General features: G+C 48.7%; 5 protein-coding genes and 1 non-coding gene across 10 annotated transcripts; 2 read left to right on the top strand and 4 right to left on the bottom strand.

Annotated features, from left to right (window-relative positions):
• Positions 1 to 3: 3 nt before the first annotated feature.
• Positions 4 to 76, bottom strand: TRNAR-CCG. The gene has a single exon. It is a non-coding gene; the product is annotated as a tRNA-Arg (tRNA).
• A 422-nt stretch (positions 77 to 498) lies between these two features.
• On the bottom strand, positions 499 to 1,884 carry LOC9638700 (uncharacterized GPI-anchored protein At4g28100). The gene is made up of 2 exons (XM_002993704.2): positions 1,159 to 1,884; positions 499 to 1,066 (listed from the first exon to the last, which is right to left on the bottom strand). Exons 1-2 carry the CDS (start codon positions 1,867 to 1,869, stop codon positions 683 to 685), a joined length of 1,095 nt encoding a protein of 364 aa, XP_002993750.2. The 5' UTR covers positions 1,870 to 1,884; the 3' UTR covers positions 499 to 682.
• Positions 1,885 to 2,015: 131 nt separating this feature from the next.
• LOC9638474 (eukaryotic translation initiation factor 3 subunit G) lies at positions 2,016 to 3,111 on the top strand. The gene is made up of 2 exons (XM_002993723.2): positions 2,016 to 2,857; positions 2,926 to 3,111. The coding sequence occupies exons 1-2, from the start codon at positions 2,088 to 2,090 to the stop codon at positions 3,017 to 3,019; spliced, it is 864 nt and encodes a 287-aa protein (XP_002993769.1). The 5' UTR covers positions 2,016 to 2,087; the 3' UTR covers positions 3,020 to 3,111.
• Positions 3,112 to 7,246: 4,135 nt separating this feature from the next.
• On the bottom strand, positions 7,247 to 10,209 carry LOC9638492. 4 transcript variants are annotated; one of them, XM_024667364.1, is made up of 12 exons: positions 9,994 to 10,209; positions 9,412 to 9,911; positions 9,266 to 9,337; positions 9,155 to 9,213; positions 8,927 to 9,068; positions 8,761 to 8,857; positions 8,614 to 8,683; positions 8,423 to 8,521; positions 8,262 to 8,351; positions 8,046 to 8,194; positions 7,746 to 7,856; positions 7,247 to 7,620 (listed from the first exon to the last, which is right to left on the bottom strand). In XM_024667364.1, exons 2-12 carry the CDS (start codon positions 9,665 to 9,667, stop codon positions 7,461 to 7,463), a joined length of 1,305 nt encoding a protein of 434 aa, XP_024523132.1. In that variant the 5' UTR covers positions 9,668 to 9,911; positions 9,994 to 10,209; the 3' UTR covers positions 7,247 to 7,460. The 4 variants fall into 4 exon arrangements, with proteins under 4 accessions (XP_024523132.1, XP_024523135.1, XP_024523134.1 ...); XM_024667367.1 differs by having other exon boundaries at positions 7,746 to 7,853; XM_024667366.1 differs by having other exon boundaries at positions 8,614 to 8,680.
• Positions 10,210 to 11,004: 795 nt separating this feature from the next.
• Positions 11,005 to 12,876, top strand: LOC112343621 (pentatricopeptide repeat-containing protein At4g02750-like). The gene has a single exon (XM_024667390.1). The coding sequence runs from the start codon at positions 11,005 to 11,007 to the stop codon at positions 12,874 to 12,876; it is 1,872 nt and encodes a 623-aa protein (XP_024523158.1).
• LOC112343615 lies at positions 12,847 to 14,584 on the bottom strand. Of its 2 annotated transcripts, XM_024667380.1 has the most exons (3): positions 14,230 to 14,584; positions 12,932 to 14,177; positions 12,847 to 12,876 (listed from the first exon to the last, which is right to left on the bottom strand). In XM_024667380.1, exons 1-2 carry the CDS (start codon positions 14,411 to 14,413, stop codon positions 12,958 to 12,960), a joined length of 1,404 nt encoding a protein of 467 aa, XP_024523148.1. In that variant the 5' UTR covers positions 14,414 to 14,584; the 3' UTR covers positions 12,847 to 12,876; positions 12,932 to 12,957. The 2 variants fall into 2 exon arrangements, with proteins under 2 accessions (XP_024523148.1, XP_024523147.1); XM_024667379.1 differs by lacking the exon at positions 12,847 to 12,876 and having other exon boundaries at positions 12,915 to 14,177.
• Positions 14,585 to 14,587: the final 3 nt, after the last annotated feature.

The following is a 14,587-nucleotide window of genomic DNA, read 5'->3' as shown; positions in this document are numbered from 1 at the left end:
TCGCGCGCCAGACAGGGATCGAACCTGTGACTTTCTGCTCCGGAAACAGACGCTCTATCCACTGAGCTACAAGCGCGAGACGTGGTGTGGATCCACGTCGGGGAGACTCCAACCCTAGGGCGATCCAACGGCTCTGGGCAAGGACACACAAGACAAGCACGTCGGGTCATATTCCTCTCTGGCGTGGCCAACGCTATCATTCTTTTTCCTGGCGGGAAAAGGAGTCACAGACAAGATCACTCAAACTCACTTGTGCACACTGCCACACGCATGATTCCTTCACGCGCTAGCTAGCGCCACCATCTTTGTCACGTTTGATCGATTTGATCGATCGATAGATAATCGCCCATTTCTTTGTTTTCCTTAACCATGGAACCATGTAGCTCCAGTTTCCTTTTGGAAACCATGAGACCCTCGACTTTGATCCTCCCAAACATGTGCTGTCCCACATTTGCCTTTGAGCGGTCGCTTTTCCAGAAACTCGTTAAAAACCAGCGATCACGCCTTTGAAAATCTCGGTCCGCGGTGGCGAGAGTGATTGAAGTGGAGTCTTATTTACAGGAAGAAAAGAGACCCGACCCGAGTCGTCAAAACGAAGACCAAGAGCGAAAGGTGGAAAAATAAAGAAGCACAAACACAAAGGGCGATCCGATCCAATCCCATCGAGCAAGAGTTGGATCGTTCACCACACCGAGAGGAGGAAGAGGACGAAGAAGAAGGCGCGGTGGAAGAAGAGCGTTAATGGCGAATGCGCTAGCAGCGCTGCCGAATCCTCTGGTCCCAGACTGTCACTCGCCAGTGGCAACTGCGCTTGATCACTGCGGCAAGCGCCAGGGCTGGCGGCCGCTGGAACTTCGCCATCGCCAGCGCTAGCATCTTGATCATCCGAATCCGTGCTGTAGAGCAGCGCTCGCAGCACCGCCGACACCGTCGGGATGAAACGCGTCCGATTGTCCGACAGCAGCCACATCAATCCCATGAGCCGGCAATCCAATGTCGATGGCGTCGCGCCGCTGCTGCCAGCTTTTGGATTGGCGGCGACCTTCTGCCCGATCCAAACCACGGACTGTGCGTGATCATCACGATCCATCCACAAAGAAAACGCGAGAGAACACGATGAATGGAATGGAGCCTATAGAACTCGAAAGAAGGACTTACATTGTCGAGGGCGGCGATGCAAGAGGAGCACCCGTGGAGCGATGGATCGGAGCAGTTTGACTGGAGGTGGCGGAGGAAGGGCGCGTGAGATGGAAGAAGCGCGCTCCTGTTCTTGTGGAAGTAGCCCACGGGACAGTTGAGCGATGCCATTTGGCGCAGCCGGATGCCGCAGTAGCACAGGCTCATGTCGCACGACGCGTTGAGCAGCGGGAGATCGATGCCGCGGGAGTGGAAGCCCTGCTGCAAGCTCGCGGCGCACACCGCCGAATCGTCCGGCGGCACTGGCATCTCCACCTGTGGCGATGGCGAGGAAGAGCTCGAGGAGCTGGTGGCGGCGGCGGCGGCGATGGCGCGCATTGTGGTCTCGGCCTGCGCGGCGAAGAGCCACGATGCGAGAACAGGGCAGCAGCGCGAGCGGAGATCCTGGCTATGGTGCTTCTTCTCGCAAGCGCTCCTGAGCCCACCGAAGCTGATCCCCGCGAAATGGAGGTCGCAGGCCATGGCTTGCCACTCCACTGGCAGGGATGGCACTGTGCCCTCTTCGTCGCTAGAACTGCCATTGCTCCCTCCTCCGCCAGGAACCACGGGGAGCGCTGGCGGTGGCGAGTGTGGCGGCGCCGCCAGGGCTCCCGCCACCACCGCCGCCAGGATTGCCGACGCAATCCAGCAGTTTCGCATCTTCTCTCGCGCCCCCCTTCTTCTGGGCCGCATTTATGAGAGGGGGGTGCTATATAAACGTGTGGCCACGTGGCAGGAGATCCGACGGTGGGGATTGTGTAAGCGCCATCTGTGCCGTAACGGCCCATTGCCGTACATCCCGTGACTCACACTCCTTTAGTGCCGGGTTCGATTCTTCATCTCGTTTTTAGGGTTCTAGCGCGCATTCTAGGGTTCTGGCAGCCGGATAGATTGCGGCCAGGGCGCGCACGATGAGCTTCCGGTGGGGCGATGCGGAGGACGACGATTACGGCCTCGAGGATGTGGTGCCGTCTACACAGATCGTCGGGCCGGACGAGAAGGGAATCAAGATCATCACCGAGTGGCGCAAGAACGAGGACACTGGTAAGCTCAGCAAGCTAATCACGACGGTGAGGGTGAAGAAACAGGTGAAGAAGATGAATCCGGCGGTGCTACAGCGCCGGCAGCTCAGCAAATTCGGCGATGCCATCGGTCAGAACGCGTCCGACAATTTCACCGTGATCTCCATCGACGAGATCACTCTCGAGAGGCCCCGGACTGACGGCCAGACGAACAAGCAGGACGAGAACGAGTTTGCGGCACTGCAGGGGGCTCCAGGGAGCAATCCCTCGCTGGTCGTTTGCCGAGCTTGTGGGAAGAAGGGAGATCACTGGACCTCGAGATGTCCCTACAAGGATTTGCTCGGCAAAAATCTCTCCTTTGACAAGCCGGAGGACGATGTTCCAGGACTTCCATCGGCGGCCTCCGGAGCTCCCGGAAAGCCCACGTCGTATGTTCCTCCCAGCCTGCGTGGAGGGGCCAAGCGCGAGGGGGATAGCATGCGCCACGGTTCCAGAGACGATAGCAACTCGATCAGAGTGACGAATCTGTCCGAGGACACGAGAGAGCAGGACTTGCAAGAGCTCTTCCGACCTTTTGGAAACATCTCTCGCATCTACGTCGCCTTTGATCGCGAGACAGGCCTCAGCCGTGGCTTCGCTTTCATCAACTTCGTTAACAGGTTTGTGTACCCCTTTCATTCTCTGTGGTTGTTTTTGCTTTTGTGTTGATCACGAGTGTGCCTCTCAGAGACGACGCAGTTCGTGCCATCAAGAAGCTGGACGGATATGGCTACGACAATCTCATCCTGCGCGTGGAGTGGGCGACACCCAAGGACAAGTGACAAACGAACGAGCTGTGAGTTTATTCATTTATTCCATACTTTTGTAACGCTTTCGCATACGAAATGGAAAGGAATGAGTTTGTTTCGAGCTACTTGCAGCTGATCTCGATGCTCTTCCAGCCGATGGGGCCACACGCGGAGACTGAAGAGTCCAGTGACGTGTGTGGCGACCCCTTGCAATCTGGCTGGTTGTAGAGATTTGCGGTGCTCTCACGCTGCTTGTGCCACTCGAAGCCATAGCCGACTGAAGCGTCCAGATTGTTGCAGCCGCACCTAGTAACAAGGACTCGGTTTGTGCAATCTGGGGACTGGAAGGTTACGAAAGTGCTGCCTTCGGTGGAGGCAAGGATGATTGAGGCTGCCACAATGCTGACAAATAGAAGAACATTGTTAGTACTTGCCATTTTGTTTGGTAGGTGTTTGCAGTACCTATTTATTTGGAATCTTGGTTGACTTTAGTTAATAATCTTTATGCATTTTTTCATAGGTTTAACTTTTACCTTTGTCTTTTCTGTTGGATTTTTAACAATGTAACAATTATGCAACGAAAAAGGAATATTGTTCTTGTCAAAAAGCATTTTAAGATTTTGGAAGAGTAGATAAGATAAGAATGGCAGAAATTAAGAAATGTGAAAAGACTATTAATGTAAATACTTATTTTATTGATTTTATTATCTGATGTTTATGTTTCAATCATTAGTTGACATGTTTAGCATTAATTTATTTATTTAATTATACAGAAAAAATCACCACTTTCTATAGGTTAAAAATGACCTTTATAAATTTTTAGCTTTAATCCTTAGTTCCTTAGTAGAAAGCAGCTTTGTGATATTTAGTGATGTAAATTAAGTGACCTTTCATATGCTAGGGGTATTTGAGACATTAGTATGGCCCCTCTTTTATTTGTTTTATGTCTATATTACAAATGTGATAACAATTATGAAAAGTTATTTGTTTACAAGTCCTTTTAGATATTTTTTAAATTTTTTTTTACAATAATAATAGCTTTGTATTGCTAGTTCCTTTTATTAGTCCCTTTTGTTCAATTGTAGTAAATTAGGTTTAATATTTATACTTAGCCAAATAAATATAAAATTGTGTTTATTGAGCATATTTGATCTAGTTTTCTTTTGCTTTTGACTTAATAAAAACCTTTCAATGTTGAGCATTAGTCCCAATATTACTACATGATAGCTTACTATATCTATTAATCACTCTCATTATATTGGTCCTATTTTAGTGTTATTGAAACGTATCTAGATATACTAGCTACAAAATGTAGAAATTATCCCAAACATAATGGAAGTGCAAATTCATAATCTAATATCAGTCTATATTTAGTAAGTTTTTAAGCTTGTCCTAGAAACTAACTTGCTTTTATATAAGGGTGGGTTAGAGCAAATGTATAATGAAGATAGTAGGTGTGCCAAACATGCACTAGGTGTGTCTTGTCTTTGCTCTACATTTGGATTCAGTTTAAATTTAATCTTCATACCATGTTAATTGATGGTGCATATAATTATGGAAAGAGATTAAAATATATCACAATTGTAATGCATATGGTTTTCACCCTTTATCCTATAATGATTTATCATAGGATAAATATGAAATAAAACCTAAACCCTTCATGTGCCACATGCCACATATCCAAGGATAAAGGAGCACAACCCAAATTTCAAGGTTTTGAGCCATTAAATGAAGAAATAGAGCCAAACTTCTAAGTATAAAATCAAGAAACAAAAGTATTAGAATACAAAACAACTCTTGAGTGTATAGCTCAAAGAGCAAAGGTGTTGGAGTATAGAGCAACTCTCAAACATAAAACTCAATGAGCAAAAGAACAAGAACACAAAACAACTTGGAACAGTTTTAGAGCATTAAACATCCCAATGACAAAATTAATACGTAAAATAGAACTAAATGAATTTTGGTATTATTTTAACATATTAATGGCCTAACGTGAGGATATTGATACTCCACTAGTTAATATAGTATAAAATTTGGGATTAAACCCAAATTAGACACAAAATAAGGATAAGCACACAAGTTAAAGGTAAACTATGCCTCAGGTTGGCCAATTTACCCACTATCCCTACTATACATTTAGAACTCTTCACAACTTTATAAAATACTTCAGCCATCATAATATAAGCAAAATATTCACACAACTTAACTTCTTTAACACACAACTCAACATTTGAGATAAATAAATAAATAAAAATGTTCACACTCTCAAGGGAACATATAAATTTCTTTAATAATAACGGTAAAAAAAAATTCTCAATAGCACTTATAATTGTTAATATGCACTCAACTTGAAATTCTAGCCAAAGTAACATAACCTTTGAAACATAGAAATACTTAACATCAAAACTAATCACCAAAAACTTGATTTAATATAACAACATCAACAACCTTAAATGATATACTCTTTGATTGATGATAATATGGTATAGTGGAAGAAGGGAATGCAATGAAGATGAAAGGAAGAACAAATGTAAGCATAGTGATAACTAGAATTCTAGATTTTGCAAAAAGTTAAATCTAAAAGAGAATAAAAGAATAAAAACAAAAAGCACAATCTTGAACTCTAAAGCAAAACATTATTAAAAAGCTTTGCCATCTTGAGTGGGTTTAAACCCCTCCTTATGGAAGGATTAAATTAAGTCTAATGTATATATATATATATATATATATATATATGCAAATACAAAGTCTCAAATGATTATGCCTGTTGGAAGGAAGTAGAATATTTATTAATAATAAATAAAAATAATATTATAAAGGTAATAATAACATAATATATGTTTTACTTTTATTTTTAGCCCACCTCTCATTTAGCGAAAACAAATAATGTATAATCTAGTTTTGGCAGTCTTGCCCGTGCCTAACAAGAAGCATGAACCGAAATGGAACATTCTGGTATATGCCCGGGCGTTCGTACCCAATTCCAGCCAGCGCTTGCATGTGCCATGTCCAGAAATCCCTCACGTACGACAACACCCACAACTTTTCACAGCACACATTCGAGCTGTCTCTCACACTGGTGGGCCTCCGCCTCCATTCTCCCAAGCAAGCAAGCAAGCAATATACCATATACCACATACCAGCCAGCGACTCTTTTGTTTTCTTCCTTGTCGTCCTCTCCAGATCCCCAGGAGCAACCAAGAGACTCGAGTGAGCCAAACAAGATCAGCAATTCTTCCCTTTCGATCGTTTCAGCCGCGGACGACGAAGAGGAGAAATCGAAATCCAGAGGCTTTCTTGGAAGCAGAATGAAAGATGATGGTATATTCATGGAAAATCTGTACAGAGTGTTTTCTAGGCTAGTCGTGGTGTGTCTGTACTAAGTGCTCTAGCAATACCATCGTTCCTTATTTCAAAACAAAGAATCCAAAATAGAACACCCCGAAACAAGGTCGGCCGAAGAAAACCCACAGCTCCCCCCATCCCCATCCATCACTCTGCTACCGCTATTCCAAATCCACCACCCACAAGAACCAACGAGAGATAGTGTAGAACCAAAAGAGAGGAAGAGGAAGAAGCCGCCCCTGTAGTGCTATAGTATGATACAAAAGATCCCAAAATTTCTCCAGCAGACCCATCCGTTATACGAAATCAGAGAGAGAGAGAGGAAGAAGAAGAAAAGAGGAAGTAAAAAGGGGAGAAAAAAGAATGCTGCTGCCGCTCATGCTCGATCCGCGCCAATCAAAGGAAGAAACTGGCGAGCGCTGCCAGGAATCCCGCGGCCAGCACTGGAATCGCCAATGCCGTGCCGGCGCCGGCCTCTGGAGCGGGGCTGGGCGCCTGCGCCATGGCAATGTCGGCCATGGAGGCCACGGCTACCACCGCCGCCACGATCAAGAACGCGGATCTGCTCGCCATTTCGAGAGCTGGAGGAGGAGACGAGAGAAATCTCGCAAGAATGCCGATCGATCGACTGCTCTCCCTCTTCTCTCTCTCTCTCTCTCTTGTCAAAAAGCTCCAAGAACAAAGAATGGAAGATAGGGCTGGCCGCTACTCTCTCTCTCTTTCCATTGGATGGGATGGTATTTATGGGCATGATGGCCATGATGGGCATGGCTGGGCATGAGCTGGAGGGCGGTCCCAGTTGAGCCTGGACGGCACTGGTGCCAGTTCGAGCCCACGCGCTCCAGCTGGCAGACAACGTGGCCACGCCGGCACATCCCCGGCTCGATTCCCACCCGGCACGACTCCCTTCTAGAATTTTACCAAACCATCCCTCGCTTTGTTTGCGTTGAAATTTTGTCAAGCACACGCACATTTAATATACAGTCGCGATGGACGTCGATAGCCCATCGTCTAGCGCTAGCGATTTGCTTGCGTCGCTACCACGCATTTCTACCACCTTTTCTCTTTTTGTGGAACTTCTATGCCGTCTCTGCGCAGTCAAAAAATTTCCCCCTTACTTGACTTGACCCTATGCGTATAGTGTACTTTGTTCTTCTGTCCCGCTTTGAATCCCAAGCTCCACGGCGGAGTTTTTCTCGTCGATTTCTCCTTCCTCGTCGGCCTCCGGCATTTGGTACGCGTCTACTTGCAGCGCCAATGCGAAATCTGGTAGCTCCACGATCCTGTCTCTGGAAATGGCAGTAGAAAGAAGCCGAGAATTTAGAAACTTGGCGGGCGAGCAAGAGCAAGAATCTAAAGCCCTGTGTGTTTGGAGCAAACCAAACACCACCTACACCAAAGCACGAGAACTTACTTGTTGTCTTCCAAGAAGTCCTGTTGTGTTGATGTTACTGCGTCCTTGGAAATTTTCTCCGAGAGGTGCTTCATTGGACCCCATGATGGCGATTTGCCAACCAGTGTCCTGCTGCACACACGGCGCCCCTTGGAGTTTAGTTTCATTCCCATTAGATCAAGGAAAGAGAAAAGCGGAATGAGAAAATGGAAAGTCTAGCGAGGACTGGCAGAGGAATCAAGAGAGAAAGGCCAAAGCACGCAGATAAACGTAGGACCACAACCATGCACAAACCATCAAACGGTTTTGCTTGCTACGTACTTCGTTGTCATGGGCGCTGTTGCACAAAAGTCGCCACAGATTCTCTCGCTTTCCTTGAAGAAGTGTGCCGACGCCCGCAGGCAGGCTGCTGCGCCTTGGCTGTCACTGCTCTCGTTTAAGATCAGGCCGTGGAAGTAATAAGCTGCGACCTTTGATCCACGAAAGGCAAAAACTCTTGCTTAGATTGCTGGGATCAACTTTGCTTAGATTGCTTACCTTGGCCTCGGCTCGTTTCCATCTGATGAAAAGTAAATGCTTGTCACCCCATCCATTTCCCAGGTTTACAGCTTGCAAGTTCTCGTAGGCCTGCAAAAGACAATGAAGGAAAAAGTTTAGTTTTTGGAGTTGAGCGAGAGAGATCGAGCAAAGAAACAAGCCTGTTGCCAGTACTTGAGCTCCTCGCATGCTAATCGACGCTTCACTGCCATGGTTGCTTTCGGATTGTCGACTGCCAGGCCCAGTTGGATCTCAACAGTCTGAGCAAAAGCAGTCCAGAGAAAAGTAAATATCACTGCACTGCTACGACAAAAAACTAAAGGAGAAAAGAGTTTTTTTTGCTGTCTCTCACCTGTCCTAGCGCTTGGAGCTGCATTGCCTGCAGCGTGCCCTCCTTTAAGTCCACTGGCAGCTGATTCCTGCTAGTTTTTAAACAAGAAAAACAAGATCAGACAACGAACGAGCTCTGGAACACCAATTTAGCAGACTTTAAACTCACCTTACTTCACGAGGAGCTTCAGGGAGGACAGATTTAAGCGCGCATTCCAATATCTCTGCAGCTTTGAATAGAACATCCATGGCAGACTTCTTGGTTTCTGTTGGAAACGGAGAAAGAGTTAAAGGTCGCGCTCTACAACATAAAGGAACGCATTCAAGGCTCTTACCGTCCATGATCTGCCTGTGATGGCTGGCTTCCAAGTTTACAGGTTTAAACAAGAGAGCCCTGTTCGCTTCCAGTAGCGAGAGCGTCGCCAGGAGCTGTAGCACAGACAGCACTTCGTAATACGGGCTTTGCAGCGTCGTTTCCTGCAATCAACGACGTACAAAAGAGAGATTTCCCAAAAGTTAGACAAAAGACGAGGAGATGCAAACAAGCACAGTTCTTCCCCCACCTTTATCTCGTCCTCTTGGTTTGTCCAAGTGAACAGAACTTGGTCGGCCAACCGTGGCTCTAGAGGACAATCCTAAGAAGACCGAAAGCTTTTCGCGTAACTTAAGCGTACCTTTCCGGATGAGCTTGAGAAGAACTGGTAAGTAGTCGTCAATCGCCTCCTTAAGCTGTGTTATGTTCGAGACTAACACGATCACAATGGACAAACAAACAGTCAGGTTGATGATCGAGAGAATCTGCAGAGAATGCACGGGTTACCAGTTAGCGAAGACCTCTTTTTCTTGAGTTTCTTTGTAGAGACGAGCTCTTGCGCCGCGGCGGCAAGTCTCGAGTGGACGCTCATCAATCTCTCCAGCAAATTTCTCGCGGAGGCTTGGAGGAGATGATCCGAGTTTGCGAGTTCCAGTGACTTTGGGAGGCGCAAGCCGGGCGAGAAGACGCAGAGTTCCTCGGTCTGGACGGGAGCTTGCACCGAGTTGTGCTCGTCCTCGGTTTTGGTGAGCGCACAGCCCATGGTGTGTGCTTGGAACTTGGAAGCCTTTTTGGGAAAGAAAATGTAAGACACTTGCACAAGGGATAAGTTTGATCTCCACCCAGAGTCAATGATCCACAAAGTCGCACCCACAAAACGGACTCTTTTGTTATTTTCCACAAAAGAGGCAATAGAGGAAGAAGAAGAAGAAGAAGAAAAAAACACTGTTTTCGCGGGACGCGGAGAAAAATAATGTAGCTCTAAGCTAGCCGCTGGTACAAAACTTCTGGAAAACAAAGCCAAAGCAAGAATTAGCACGAGAGAGAGAGAAAGAGAGAAGAAATCCAAGCACAAGAAGGTATTCATACCTCAATGCTCGATCGAAGAAAGAAAAGCGCCGCCAGACCTAGAGTGGAATCTTCGGGAAGCTCGCGCGCTCGCGAATCGTCCCCGCGGCAGCATTAAGCTGCCAGATTCAAGAGAATCGCCCAGAGAAGGCACCGATCGCGAGAAAAGCCAAGGAAGAACTAGCGCGAGAGAGGAGAGAGAGAGAGACGAAGAGAAATGGTGGGGGTGATGCGTGCCCATATAGGTAGAGTGGCTGGGAGATTGACGGGTGGCACTGTGCTTGTGAAGCGTTGACGCGCTTGTGGCCCGTCGCAACCCAAGGATCCCGCCCGTCACGTCACGTCACCCGTGAGCACCACACAAAGACCTCGTCTATAATCAGCGCGACAAAACCTTGAAAACTCTGATCAAGTCACTCGAGCAATGGCAACACAGTCGCGGCCAATCCAAATGCCCGAGCCTCTAGTTTAATTTCTAGTTCGTTAATAAAAGATTAACTATGGCTCGTGTCTGAGTTAATTAAACTTCCAGAAGATCTAGATGTGCTGCGCTTGAGTGGTGCCACGTAACTCGCGAGGAAAAAAATCTTGAGCAGTGTTTGATACGGTCCATGTGTCCACGAAGCGTCGATGCTAGCTTGCGCGCCTCGGAAACTTGCGCCAACTTATGGATCCCCGCCACCTTGCTCGGCTATTGAAAGAATCATCTTCGATTAGGCATCAAACACTTTGCTTTTGCTTCCGTACGCACGGCCAAGCCCACAAATTCCCATCGCTTGTCGTGTACGTAACACCAAGGTCCAAGATCCAAGATCCCCGAGCTGGGATCATTCCAAATCTCTCCATTATCACTCCACTGTTTACACGACTGTTCACGAGTAAGTTGTTCTTCGTACATTTGCTAGACCTTTGACAAGGTCAGCAATAAATCTAGCAAGGTGGGCGCCCTAAGATCTAAAACAGAACATATTAACATTTATACAATTTTTGGCATATTTGCCACTTGCAAAAGGAACACGGTTTAGAACTCTCATGTCCCTGGTTGACGAGGATAAGTATGCGCTGCTACTGAGGAAATGCGGTGTGGAAAATGACCCCGTCCGGGCAAATGCAATCTTTGCCTCGATTCTCTCCAGCAGATGCCGCAGCAGCACTTACCTTCGCAATCTCGCCATTGAAATGTTCGGCAAATGCGGGAGTGTGGCCAACGCTCGCCGGGTTTTCGATGGCATTGACAACCCAAACGAGTTCTCGTGGACGATGATGATCACCGCATATGCCCGGAATGGGCATGTCGATGAAGCGCGGGATTTGCTGGAGAGGATTCCGGAGAGGAATGTGATGGCCGATACCGCGCTGCTAGTCGCATATTCCCAGGCTGGGCATTTGCAGGAGGCCAGGGATCTCTTCGATTCCATGGCATTCCGGAATAGCGTGGCGCGCGATGCGATGCTCCACGCGCTCGCATCCAACGGCCATCTGGGCGAGGCCAAGGGCCTGTTCGATTCCGGAATGCCGTGCCGGAGCATCATCTCGTGGACATCGCTGCTCCAGGGCTACTCGGAGAGCGGGCAATTCGTCCTCGCCAAGGAGCTCTTCGATGCGATGCCCGAGTGGAATGTCGTGTCCAGCACCGCGATGTTCCAGGCGCTGGCCAGGAACGGGGAGATCGACGCCGCCAGGGCTCTGTTCGATGCAATGCCGCTCAAGAACATCGTGTCTTGGAATACCCTAATCGGGTGCTACGCTCACAGCGGCCAGATCGATGACGCCATCGCGGCTTTCGAGGCGATGCCGGAGTGGGATGTGTGCTCCAGCAGTGCCGTGCTCAGCGCCTACTCCGACAGAGGTAATCTCGCCAGGGCAGAAGAAATCTTCGCCAGGATCCCGTGCTTCAACGTCGTGGCGCTCAATGCGATGATCGCAGCGTATGCCCAAAATGGGCATCTGGATTCCGCCGAGGAGCTCTTCTGGAGGATGCCTGTTTGGGATGTGATCTCTTGCAATGGGATCATCACGGCCTATGGGAGCTTTCGGCGAGTGAGGAAGATGGAGGAGGTCTTTCACGAGATGCAAGAGAGGAACATCGTCAGCTGGAATGGGATGATCGCTGGCTATGCCTTCAATGGGGAACTGGAAAAGGCAAGAGTTTTGTTTGATCTCATGCCGAGGTGGGATGTCTCGTCCTGGAACGCTCTTCTCGCGGCTTTCGCACAGCACTACGATGCTCTCGGCGCCAAGACGGTGTTTGATTCGATGCCTCTACACAGCTTGGTCTCCTGGAACGCGATGCTCACGGGATTCTCTCAAGGATTGTTCCTCAAGGAGACGATGGAGTTCTTTCACCAGATTCCAGAGCCGGATGTGGTCTCCTGGAACGCTCTGGCTGCTGCCTACGCTCACAACGGCCATGTCGGATCATCAAAGCTCATATTTGATCGAACGCCTGCGAAGAACACGGCATCCTGGAACACGATCATCTCGGTGTTTTCAAACTCGGGCAGAGGGAAGTTGGCGCTAGATCTGGAGCTGCAAATGGTGGTGGAAGGGTTCCACCCCGACGACATGACGATGATGAGTACACTGAGTGGTTTCACTCACTCTGGGGTGCTGAGAGACGCGTTGTGGTGCTTTAGCTCCATGGTTGGCGACCATGGAGTGAATCCCGCGAGGGAGCATTACGGTCTGATGATCGACATTTTGGGACGAGCAGGAGAGCTCAACGAGGCGGAAGATCTCATCGGAAGCATGCCGTTCATTCCCGGTACCGGCCAGTGGACAGCTCTGCTGAGTTCTTGCAAGCTCCAGAGTGATCGGGGCCGAGGAACGAAGTTGGTCTCTCATCTCAATCCGCAGAAGGCAGCTCCGTATGTTGTTCTAGCTGGGATCATCAACGCTGGCTAGCTGGAAGAAACGAAAACTCATCACAAACCACTCCGAGGGGAAGAACTTTCTTTACATGCTGCGCTGCCGGATCCACGTCGGTCACAGAGATGAGATTTTCTCAAAGGCTTCTCGAAGAACTGGCTCGAACCTCGAAAGCGAGATCGTAACGTTCTGCTTGTCGAGATAAATCTTCTTCATATCGCTCCACCCGGAAGACGATCCTGGATTCTCTGGAGGACTCACTATCACGGAGTGGTTCTGTCCAAAGCGTTTCAACAGGCTGCTCTCACTGGCTTCGACGATATACTCCATATACTGCATACCAGCTTTCATGGCCGGGTTTCCATAGAACGACCGAGACGGGCTCTTGGTTCCAAGTGGAACGATTTGGAGGAGAAGTGATCCCGGTCGCATAAACAGCAGGTGTGTCATTGCTGCTCCATGGACACCGAGAAGAACGTCGGCCGACTGTATGATCCCGTAAAGATTGGCCATCTCGTGGTTGAATCCGGGTTCCAGAGCCTCGACGTCAAATCCAGCTCTCTCCGCAAGCTGGACCACTTCTTCCTCGTTGGTGACAACCCGAGTTCTTCGCCGAGTGATGAAGACGAGCTTCGGCCTGGTGCGTGGAACTTTGGTCCGACTGGCCGAGGCCGAGAAGGCAGTACTGAGGATGGATTGGAAGTCTCGGATGGACTTTCCATGCGACATCTTTGCGGCATTGATGGCAAGCTCGTCGTGGATGTCCAAACCGACCACGACTTTGGGGAAGCAGTGGACGCGGTGCTGCGCGGAGTCGCTGGAAAAGTCTTGGACGGGGTACTTGGTCATCTGCTTGACAATGTTACCGTACTTCTTCATCCACCACGGCTGAAACTCGGAGACGAAGAACACAACCTCGCCCTGGAATCCGTGCGAGGTGATATAGATGGGGATGAGACCATCGTTAAAGTCGTGGTAGACACTTCCGGTGTAGCCTCCAGTCGAGAAGATCATGGCGGCTTGCGTGTGGTTGACATCACACTGGTGCTGTGGAGCGCTGGAGCTGGATCTTCTCACTTTGATCGTCACCTCGCTAATCTTCTCGAGGAGCTGCTTCTGCCACTTTCTCGGGTATGGCTTGATCTTTTGGACGAGGATCTCCTCGTCGGTGTTGCTAGGACTAAACAGTGTCACCGTGCTGCCCCTGATTCTCAGATCACCAGCGAGGCGACACACTGCTGTGCGATAGTTTGAAAGATCACAGGCAACACCATCCTCCACGGTTTTCTTCGACGTAGCACCGGACTTACCTGTGGATTCGATCCTTTCGCTCGCTCCTGCTCGATCACAAGTAAGCCAAGAATCTCTGTCAAAAGTTATAGCTCTTACTCGAGAAGGTCTGCGTTGTTCTGTATTCCCGAGGCACAGCGATGAGAAGAACCGCGAGGCTGAGGCACAGAACCGTGAGGAACAGGTTTTGGATTTGGCGCTGGCGTTGTTTGTCCCAATCTTCTTTGCTGCTCCATCTCGCCATCCTTCGGGAGATCGCGCGAGCGCTCAAAGATATACCCATCGTGAGTGAGCTACGTGGGATCACGTTGAATTTCCGAGAAAAAAAAGCTCACGATCGATTTGAGGACCCACTCGAGTTTCACGGGAGAGAGATCTTTTTCGTTCTTGGAGGCGTTCATTGATCGATCGATTGCCGCGAATGGTTTGAATTTGAATTTGAAATTTTGGTATCTTC

Source organism: Selaginella moellendorffii, unplaced genomic scaffold, assembly GCF_000143415.4.
Source record: "Selaginella moellendorffii unplaced genomic scaffold, v1.0 SELMOscaffold_170, whole genome shotgun sequence".
Classification (NCBI taxonomy): Eukaryota; Viridiplantae; Streptophyta; class Lycopodiopsida; order Selaginellales; family Selaginellaceae; genus Selaginella; species Selaginella moellendorffii.
This window is presented reverse-complemented; position numbering and strand designations above follow the sequence as displayed.